Source organism: Littorina saxatilis, linkage group LG12 (genome assembly GCF_037325665.1).
Source record: "Littorina saxatilis isolate snail1 linkage group LG12, US_GU_Lsax_2.0, whole genome shotgun sequence".
Taxonomy (NCBI): domain Eukaryota; kingdom Metazoa; phylum Mollusca; class Gastropoda; order Littorinimorpha; family Littorinidae; genus Littorina; species Littorina saxatilis.
In genome coordinates this window covers 14,941,378-14,952,609 of record NC_090256.1, presented here as the reverse complement: position 1 = coordinate 14,952,609, position 11,232 = coordinate 14,941,378, and the positions used below count along the sequence as shown (strand labels likewise).

Genomic DNA, 11,232 nt, shown 5'->3' with positions numbered 1-11,232 from the left:
AAACGTGAGACTAAACCTCGAAAAATCCCCAGGAATAGCTAAATGATAGACAAGTTTAATAATTGATCAGATCTCGAAAACAACTTTTCAAAAATCTCTCTCTCTCTCTCTCTCTCTCTCTCTCTCTCTCTCTCTCTCTCTCTCTCTCTCCTGACATTTTCCCACGTAAATGATAATAATAATAATAATAATGGACATTTGCTATAGCGCATAATCATATAAATGCTCAATGCGCTTTACAATAACTAGAATTAACATAACTAATAATAAAACCATACGCAATGAACAAAACCCACAATCTACATAACATAGCATACTCAGCATACTCCATGCAAGCAAACGCAAAAGCTTAACACACTCCAAGCACATAAGTCGTAAGACCAAGCAAACAGGGTAAAGACAAAACAAAGTCATACAAGCAAAATTAATACCGAACTCCATGCAAACAATACTCAAAACTCAAAAAACATGACAAAGCAACGGAATGAGAAGAAGCCATATATATACATACAAATTCAACAACATGGACACACGTGAAAACAGCGTTCAAGCAGCAGCTTATGATGAGTCATGAGGAACTTGCCCTTCTTGTTTTGTGGTCACATCTGTTTGTGTCCGTGCGTGCGTGTTTGCGTGCAGGGTGTGTGTGACTCTAGGTGTGTATGTCCGTGTCTGTCCGTCTGTCTGTGTGTTTGGGTAAAGAGGGAGGATGAGGACATCCGATTTCGATTCACACTCTAGTTGTGACGTCTGTGTTTAGAATTCACCCAGCGTACAACATCAGTAATATCCGAAAAGATGAGCAGCACAAAAGGCACCACCACACAAATGACACCCGTGACACCAATACTGGTGCTAGACACACGTCCGTCCACAGCGCTGGTGCGACGTCGCCTGGCCATGGAGGTGCTGTTTGGAGCGATCAGCAATCTGCTCAATCCTGCTCTGTCTCCCTCGCCATCTGGGGCTAGTGTAGCGTTGCTTGCACATAAACAGTGACATGGGAATGGGTTGGAGGTAGATCCAGTGGATTTTTCTGTTGTGGAATATGAAGCCGATCCGGTCATTTCTGTTGTAAGATTGGTAGATTGTACTGTGTTTGATGTTGATTGGGTTGTTGGTGACGTGGATTTTGTCGTATGTAATGTAGATTCAGTTGTTTGTGGCGTTGAATCAGTTGTTTTTGACGTTGACTCTGTTGTCTCTGACGTTGATTCTGTTGTCTGTGGGGTAAAATCTGTGCTTGATGTGGAAGCCTCTGACGTTTCAATGGTGTCTCCGGTCGGCGAAGCCGTTGTTGTGCCGTTGCTTGATGCAGTAGTCAAGGCGTCACCAAGAACTTGGCAAGTGAAATCTGAAAAGCAAAACAAGCAACATAATGCTGAATATGTCAGGAGCAATGCGCAAACAAGGTAACGACTATTAAACTCAGTGTGTGTATGAAATAACTTGTTTAACTTTTTGGCTCATCACATATGATCAGTATTGCCGGCCGCATGCATCATGTGCACGGGCAGTCCTACGGAACCATTCAGCACACGGCAGCACATTGGTGACCAGGCATCATACACCACAAACAGAAATGTTCCACTTTTGAACACATTTCTGTGACAAATTTTGAACACAGTGTGACATAGCACATAGTTCTACTGGCAAAAGAGGCACCAATAATATAAACATTCGATCACGGGTGTTCATTTGAACACTATGTTTGCTACTTTTGCCTGTCACTATTTACTATGTCACATGGGAACCCGCAGTGAAAAAGAAAGAGAGGACGGCCAAGAAAAAGCTGGAGGCGTGACACGGAGGCAAAACCAAAGAGGCAAGGCAACAGCTAGCTGGACAGACGCAGAAAGAACAGCCCAAAACAGAGTGCGATGGAGAAACGTCGTCAATTGCCTATGCTCCGCTGGGGGCAACTGAAGGCCTAAGTAAGTAAGTAAGTTCGAGTTTTCCTCCCGAGGGACTTACCCACGCGCCACAGTCCCGCCTTCTCCCAGCCCGCGACAAAGACGAAGTTGACGGGGACGACGATGGTGCCATAATGCTCCATCGTTACGTGCTGCGTCACAGATCCACCCTCTTCCTCCTCCACCCCCACCACTCGCACCACCCCCTCCCCCCAGCTGACGTAGAAGGAGCGAAACTCGTCACAGCTGAGTGGCCCGGGATCCACCTTGACCAGCACGTCGTCGTCCTGACACGCGGCGCGAATCGCCGACCTGGTGTTGCTCCACCCCCCGATGACGATCTCATACTGTGGGTCCCCGGTGGCACAGGGGGTGGCGCTGCTGGCGAGAAGCACGTGCGCGTTGTCACAGATGGTGACGGAGAAGCAGAGGCGGGAGAGGGCGGAGACGTTGACGTGGGCTGGTGGGGTCACGGCCTGGTACTCATTGCTTGCTGGGCTGACCACCTCCACATAGGCCTGGCTTCGTCCTACCAAAAGGACACAACACGTTAATTGAATGTTCGTGCTGCTGAAAGTTCGCTTCTGGTCAATACATTTTCATTATCAGTGAGCAACAAGAGGATGGAACTATGGAAAGACTGGTGCGAAAAAAGAGCCGTTTCTTTTGTTTGTTTGTTTGTTTGTTTGTGTGTTTGGTTGTTCGTTTATCTGTTTGTTTTTTGCTTGCTTGTGTGTGTGTGTGTGTGTGTGTGTGTGTGTGTGTGTGTGTGTGTTTGTTTGTTTGTTTGTTTGTTTGTTTGTTTGTTTTTTGTTTGTATGTTTTTTGTTTTTATGTTTGTTTGTTGGTTTGTTTGCTTTCTTATTTGTTTGTTTGTTTGTGTTTGTTTGTTTGTTTTGTTTGAAGGAAGGAGACACAAAATAAATTAAGCTCACGGTGAATGAAAGAAATACACAAAACAGTTATCAAACAAAGAGAAAAACAAACATGAAAAGAATGTCAGCGCACGACGAAGAAAGACTTGTTTTCTCAACACAGAGTATAAGCAATATGTTGGTCACTTAAAAAAGGTCAAGTTTTTCGTTTTCCTTTACATACATTGTGGTTAGAAAAAGAGTGTATACAACTCTCCTGTGTTCACTTTCAAGTGAATAACTATCGTTCTGATATCATTTTAAAGTGAAGCTAAAGAAACCTGGTATCGGCACTGCTGTGCATCTCCTATGATCTCAATGGTATCAAGGCACGCCTTTGCCGCGACAAGGTTTGCCGATACCGGCACTTGTCTTGTCTAGACAGTGACGTCATTCATAGATGACGCCAATCATAAATGACGTTTGTCAAGGGAACTTATGCTTTCAAGTGTTGCTGCTTCCAGTGACAGGAAGGTATAGAGATTGATCATTGTATACAATCAATTTATCATTGTATACACAAATTACACAAACGTCATCTTGTGAGGGACCAAAAAATATTGAAACTCTCGGATGATTTTTTTGTGTGGTATCAACCTCGACCTACGGTCTCGGTTGATACCACAAAAAAATCATCCTCGAGTTTCAATATTTTTCGGTCCCTCACTCGATGACGTTGTGTAATCTCTATGTCCTTGCAGCATTATGTCTATCGCAATTTAAGCAAGAAACGTATTACAGATCAGAAACGTTGCAATGTACATTTTGTATTCACTCAAGAGGCGCGAAGAACGCTTGGAAGGATTTTGAGCATGACGTACACATGCTACATGTTGTTGACAACCACCCGTCTGTGGGTGTGTGGGGTTTTAGCCGTGGGTGCTATAGTAGGTGGGAGTAAGCTTTTGTAATGTTTTTGATGTTGCTGCCAACAGCACTTGGAAGTCGTGGGTATGTTTTGCTTTTCTCTTAAATTACATTGTGATGGGTCGTTTTCCTGCACAATAAAATCAGTGTCACTGTCAGTGTCTCTTTCACTCCCCCCCCCCCCCCCCCCATCTATCTCTCTCTCTCTCTCATTGATTTCATTGAAAAATGTTTGCTTGACACCATTCAGAGATGTTAGATAAGTCTATATTCGACTAGATGATTACCCGCTTCAATCCACGATGAAGACCTCGAAGTTTCAAATGGAAGCATGTTAATGTTATTGTAATTCAATCTGACGACGATCTCTTTCCTGCTTTCATGCGGTTGTAAACAGACAGAATTGGTTCTGTTCTGTTCACACACTACTTTCAGTCCACCTACCTGCAAGGGTCAAGTCCCAAGAAATATGTCTCTGTATTCCTATCGTATCACTCTGCTCCTGTTTTGTTTTCTTTCACACACATTTTCCCTTCTTTTTTGACGGGTTTCTGGACACCAAACTCTAAAACAAATTCTTTCATCACAAAAGCGATCTTTGGAATTGACTGACGTAGTCCTGAAGAATTCATGCATCAACTTACGTCACGTATTCGACGTCATCACTTCGCATACCTTATGGTCTCGGTATTTCGTTGGCCTTCATATTTCCTACTTGTAAAAATAATGACCCTCAAAGCTAACCGAGACTAGTCAGGCGGTATCAATGCGCCTCGCCAGCAGGTTGTTAATGGATTTTTTAGTGAGTGGCTATCGACAATTAGTCCCCGGTAATTTTTAATGAGTTGGGGCATTCTGACCAATCACAGGATCTGTTTCATTAAAACGCCAACTTGATTGAATTACAATTACACATTAACATGCTTCCATCTGAAACTTCGAGGTCTTCATCGGGGATTGACGCCCGACCAAAGGTAATTGAAGCCCGACGGAGCGAAGCGACGGAGGGCTTCAATTAGACTTTGGGAGGGCGTCAGTCAATCCCCGATGAAGACCCAGAAGTTTCAAATGGAAGCATGTTAATGTTATTGTAATTCAATCTGACGACGATCTCTTTCCTGCTTTCGTGCGGTTGTAAACAGACAGCATTGGTTCTGTTCTGTTCACACACTACTTTCAGTCCACCTACCTGCAAGGATCAATTCCCAAGAAATATGTCTCTGTATTCCTATCGTATCACTCTGCTCCTGTTTTGTTTTCTTTCACACACATTTTCCCTTCTTTTTTGACGGGTTTCTGGACACCAAACTCTAAAACAAATTCTTTCATCACAAAAGCGATCTTTGGAATTGACTGACGTAGTCCGGAAGAATTCATGCATCAGCTTACGTCACGTATTCGACGTCATCACTTCGCATACCTTATGGTCTCGGTATTTCGTTGGCCTTCATATTTCCTACTTGTAAAATGACCCTCAAAGCTAACCGAGACTAGTCAGGCGGTATCAATGCGCCTCGCCAGCAGGTTGTTAATGGATTTTTTAGCGAGTGGCTATCGACAATTAGTCACCGGTAATTTTTAATGAGTTGGGGCATTCTGACCAATCACAGGATCTGTTTCATTAAAACGCAAACTTGATTGAATTACAATTACACATTAACATGCTTCCATTTGAAACTTCGAGGTCTTTATCGGGGATTGACGCCCGACAAAAGCTAATTGAAGCCCGACGGAGCGGGTGTGTGGGGTCTTAGCCGTGGGTGCTAGTAGGTGGGAGTAAGCTTTTGTAATGTTTTCGATGTTGCTGCCAACAGCACTTGGAAGTCGTGGGTATGTTTTGCTTTTCTCTTAAATTACATTGTGAATGGGTCGTTTTCCTGCCTGCCAAACGGTTGTGTGACGTGTCTAGTGTGTTGGCGAAGTGTCTTGTGCTTGTCACTTCTCGCTTTCAGCCCTCACCGCTGGCTATCACCGTCTGTCCTTTTTTGGACAATGCGAAAAGAGAGCAGAATGCGTCAGTCTCTCCTGCCAGTACAATAACCTCTCCACAACAAGCCCTATGTAGTGCCTCCATCGCGACGACAGGCGACGGTAAACTGGGTACCGCAAGGCCCCAGGCTAGACTACAAGGACTCGGAGGAGGTTGGCCCCTAGACGTGCAGCATGCGGGCCCACCGGTGTGTGGAAACGCCCAGGTGCCCACGAACCAACCTCCAGCTATGGGTCAAATAGCCGGGCAGGATAGGCTCGTCAACCCTGGCAGGCAGCTATCCTAAGAGAAGACCACTCTGAATTCAAAACGAGGGTAGAGGAGGCTCATCATCCATGGAAGGAAACTCGTCTAGGAGAAGGAAAACTCCGAAATGAAACCCACGCAGTCCCTCGAAGACGGAACGGCACTGGCCTTTTTTAGTCTTTTTAGGCGGGGAGCAGACCGGGTGCCTACGCTACCCTCGACAAATGGTTGTGTCATCAACGAATCAACGTGATGGGGGGTCGTTTTCCTACACAATAAAATCAGTGTCACTGTCAGTGTCTCTTTCACTCCTCCCCCCCATCTCTCTCTCTCTCTCTCTCTCTCTCAGTCTCGGTGGCGTGTTTCTCACCCGAAGCCACCAGAAGAAGAGCAAGAAGAGCAAGGGGGAGAACTGTGTTTGTCAGCTGCACACGTGCACGAGTCACGACATAATCTTGTTTCATCATTGTCTGTGCGCTTGGCTCGTCTGAAACAGAAAGCAGCATTGCTGTAAAATCTTGTTTCATCATTATCTGTGCGCAAGCCTTATCTGAAACAGAAAGCATCAGTCCTGTAAAATCTTGTTTCATCATTCTCTGTGCGCAAGCCTTGTCTGAAACAGGGAGCAGCATTGCTGTACTGAAATCTTGTTTCCGACATCATTCTCTGTGCGGCTGTAAAATCTTGTTTCATCATTCTCTGTGCGCATGGCTTGTCTGTAACGGAAAGCAGCATTGCTGTAAAATCTTGTTTCATCATTCTTTGTGCGTATCCATTATCTGAAACAGAAAGCAGCATTGCTGTAAAATCTTGTTATCTGTTTGCGAGTTGCCTGGAACACGGTTTTTTAATAACATCTCTCGATCTTCACATATTTTGTCATGTGAATAAGAACAGAACAAGTTCGTCAAACATATTTCTTATTTTATCTGCATTGAATGAATTTACAACGTCCTTCTTGTTAATTGTTTATTCCTAAAGACCACTTGTACTGAAGAAAATGTTTCCCCCTTTCAACGGGTGGAGTAGTGCGCCGGAGTAGTGTCCCTTGCGTAGAAACGTGGGCGAATAACACGATCTGCACATGCGGTGAAATCAACCGGAAAAGGAAAAAGACATAAACATGCCGAAAAACGATGTGCGCATCACCCGGAACTCGCAATAAGAGAAGTGCGCATGTGCGAGATCTAAAATGGCCGCGGAACTGTTAACTGGTGTATTGCCTTGCTTAAAAATTCTGACGACAACAAAATGTCAATGTTAATTACACATTAACATGCTTCCATTTGAAACTTCGAGGTCTTCGTCGGGGATTGACGCCCGACAAAAGGTAATTGAAGCGGCTTCAATTAGACTTTGGGAGGGCGTCAATCCCCGATGAAGACCTCGAAGTTTCAAATGGAAGCATGTTAATGTTATTGTAATTCAATCTGACGACGATCTCTTTCCTGCTTTCATGCGGTTGTAAACAGACAGAATTGGTTCTGTTCTGTTCACACACTACTTTCAGTCCACCTACCTGCAAGGGTCAAGTCCCAAGAAATATGTCTCTGTATTCCTATCGTATCACTCTGCTCCTGTTTCGTTTTCTTTCACACACATTTTCCCTTCTTTTTTGACGGTTTTCTGGACAGCAAACTCTAAAACAAATTCTTTTCCTCACAAAAGCGATCTTTGGAATTGACTGACGTAGTCCTGAAGAATTCATGCATCAACTTACGTCACGTATTCGACGTCATCACTTCGCATACCTTATGGTCTCGGTATTTCGTTGGCCTTCATATTTCCTACTTGTAAAATGACCCTCAAAGCTAACCGAGACTAGTTGAGGCTGTATCAATGCGCCTCGCCAGCAGGTTGTTAATGGATTTTTTAACGAGTGGTTATCGACAATTAATGACCGGTAATTTTTAATGAGTTGGGGCATTCTGACCAATCACAGGATCTGTTTCATTAAAACGCAAACTTGATTGAATTACAATATAATAATTATACACACATGTTATCAAAACAAATACAAGAGCATTTCTGAACCCGTTGAAACATGACATTTTTTTGCCATCATTTGTAAGCAAGGCAACTGTTCTCTAGAGTTGTAAATCAAGATTATCCATGTAAACCAAGATTATCCATGTAAACCAATTTATCTCAAACACATATCATTACAATTAAATTGGTGTTTTGATAGCAGTCTATCATTCAGCAAGCTTTTCGTGAGGCAACCACTTCAACGAGTAGGCTAACTGGTGTCATTCATTTGCATTTGATAAACATATGTATCGATCTTGCACTTGTGTAACACACACACAAACACACACGCGCGCGCACACATACACACACGCACACACACACACACAAACAAACAAACACAAACACACACACACACACACACACACACACATACACACACCGTCACACACACACACACACACACACACACACACACACACACACACACACACACACACACACACACATTCGAGCGAACCCAAATAAGATACGTAACTATGAATGGTACTTGCAACTACGCCGGGAAGAAGAATGGAGGTTAACAAGTACTGTCAATTCAATAAAGGAAAAGGGAAAAACAACAAACAAACAAACAAAGAAGCAACAATAACAACTGAACAAAACAAAGCAAACATCTGAATGTTGATAACAAAGACAGAAAAAGCACAATACACAAACAGCACAGACAAAAACGAAGCAATGAACATGAAAAGGGAAACCGTGAAGTAGTCCAAAACAGGCAAAAGAATCAAATACAGAGATAAATTGATTTGTTTGAAAGAAATATATGCATTATCCTCAAACATACACACAAACACACACACAAACACACACACACACACACACACACACACACACGCATACACACACACACACACACACACACACATAATCAATATCCATACTTACAAGCAAAACGAAGCAGTTCTTGCCAGTTCGTCTTCAGGCGCGTGTATAACGAACCACACAAAACAAAACCAAAACCCCCCAATATGATTGGTAATTGAACAGAAACACCAAGGATGAAGACAAAAAATTATCGAGTCCCACATTTATTGCTCTGTCAGACACAAAGTAAACAGTAATCTTGAAAACACAAAAGACTGATATCACTGGTCAAAGCAAACCCCTGGAGTCACAGTATTCGCTTCTTATCGTCTTTCAGTCTCCGCTCTCCTGCTCCGACAGAAACCGTAAGGCTGGCCGAGACCATAAAAGAGAACCAAACAGACACACACACACCATAGATGGATATCTATGCACACACACAGCGGGCAGAGCAGCCATGAGGATAGAAGGAGAGAGAGAGAGGGGGGGGGGGGGGGGAGGCAGGGGGATTCTACCTGGTTGCTTCATAATGCAATAACAGTCCTCTTCATGGATGACCGACAGAGCGAGACAAGGACACTGTCGCTAATAAGACAAACACTCATTTTCTCTCAGGTGCCAGGGACTGAACTGGTTCTCAATATCTCTCACTTACTCTGGCCTATATGCAATTTAAAGCGCTTATTTCACTTTGTTTATGAGATAATAATTATCCAATTCGTCAGAAAACTTTCCCCACATGGCTCCTTAGATTGCATAACTTTAACCAAGAATCTTTTATTCTTACGTTGCTGCCTAGATTAACAATGCTTACGCCCCTTCGGGTTTAATTTTTTTTGTATATATAGAAACGAATTAGTCAAAACTTGATCTTTCTCATAGCTTTATCTTTTTTCTTCGCTTCAATAATTTGTTAAACAAACGCAAAGGTGAATTTCTTTCTTGTGAAGCGATTTGAAGCAAGGTACGATTGATGGCGAGAGCCCCTTTGATGAACTGATTAAATGGTTGAAAACGACGGGCGCAGTGGCGTGGTGGTAAGACGTCGGCCTCCTAATCGGGAGGTCGTGAGTTCGAATCCCGGTCGCTGCCGCCTGGTGGGTTAAGAGTGGAGATTTTTCCGACTTATGTGCAGACCTGCTAGTGTGTACACGCAAGCACAAGACCAAGTGCGCACGGAAAAGATCCTGTAATCCATGTCAGAGTTCGGTGGGTTATAGAAACACAAAAATACCCAGTATGCCTCCCCCGACATCGGCGTATGACTGCCTGAATGGCGGGGTAAAAACGGTCATACACGTAAACATCCACTCGTGCTAAAAACATGAGTGAACGTGGGAGTCTAAGCCCATGAACAAAGAAGAAGAAGAAGAATGATTGAAAACAACCACGGGCGCAGTGGCCTAGTGGATAAAACGCCAGCCTCCCCAGGCTAAGGTCGTGGGTTCGAATCACTGCGTGCAGACCTATCAGTGCCTTATCCCCCTTCGTGTGTACACGCCGCAGGCATAAGACTAAGTACGCACGGTAAAGATCCTGTAATCCATGTCAGAGTTCGGTGGGTTATAGATACACGAAAATACCATGCATGCATCTCCTGAAAGCGGCGTATGGCTGCATGAATGGCGGGGTAAAAGCGGTCATACACGTAGAATCTCACACGTGCAAAAACACGAATAATACGTGGGAGTGTCAGCCCATGAACGCAGAAGACGGAAGAAGAGGAAACAATGCACGGTTGATGGTAAGGGCCCATTTTATTTTATTTTATTGATTTTATTTATTTATTTACGAGGATTTATATCGCGCACGTATGTCACCACACAAGGCGACTCAAGGCGCATGTTACCTATTAATGCCGTGTGAGATGGAATTTTTTAAACAATATATCACGCATTCACATCGGCCAGTAGATCAACAGCCTATAGGCGCTGCATCCACCTTTCACGGCCTATTATTCCAGGTCACACGGGTATTTTGGTGGACATTTTTATCTACGCCTATACAATTTTGCCAGGAAAGACCCTTTTGTCAATCAGTCGTGGGATCTTTAACGTGCATACCCCAATGTAGTGTACACGAAGGGACCTCGGTTTATCGTCTCATCCGAAAGACTAGCACTTGAACCCACCACCTAGGTTAGGAAAGGGGGGAGAAAATTGCTAACGGCCTGACCCAGGGTCGAACTCGCAACCTCTCGCTTCCGAGCGCAAGTGCGTTACCACTCGGCCACCCAGGGAGGGAGGGAAGGAAAGAGAGAGGGAGGGAGGGAAGAGAGGAGGGAGAGAGAGAAAGAGTTAGTGAGTGAGAAAGAGAGAGAGAGAGAGAGAAAGACGGAGAGAGAGAGAGAGAGAGAGAGAGAGAGAGAGAGAGAGAGAGAGAGAGAGAGAGAGAGAGAGAGAGGGAGAGAGAGTCTGTCTAACAAAATAATTTAAAACCGATTGAATTGTTGAAAACAACGCAG

General features: G+C 44.0%; 1 protein-coding gene across 1 annotated transcript; it reads right to left on the bottom strand.

The window, feature by feature from the left end:
* Nucleotides 1–169: 169 nt before the first annotated feature.
* LOC138981317 (uncharacterized) lies at nt 170–6,893 on the bottom strand. The gene is made up of 3 exons (XM_070354196.1): nt 6,301–6,893; nt 1,975–2,442; nt 170–1,354 (listed from the first exon to the last, which is right to left on the bottom strand). Exons 1-3 carry the CDS (start codon nt 6,560–6,562, stop codon nt 738–740), a joined length of 1,347 nt encoding a protein of 448 aa, XP_070210297.1. The 5' UTR covers nt 6,563–6,893; the 3' UTR covers nt 170–737.
* Nucleotides 6,894–11,232: the final 4,339 nt, after the last annotated feature.

Coding starts and splice junctions, on each gene's coding strand:
- LOC138981317 (XM_070354196.1), bottom strand. CDS start 6,562: ATGCTGCTCCCTGTTTCAGACAAGGCTTGCGCACAGAGAATGATGAAA. Junction 2,443..6,300: donor TCTTCTTCTGGTGGCTTCGG/GTGAGAAACACG, acceptor TCCTTTTGGTAG/GACGAAGCCAGGCCTATGTG. Junction 1,355..1,974: donor GGCGGGACTGTGGCGCGTGG/GTAAGTCCCTCG, acceptor TTTGCTTTTCAG/ATTTCACTTGCCAAGTTCTT.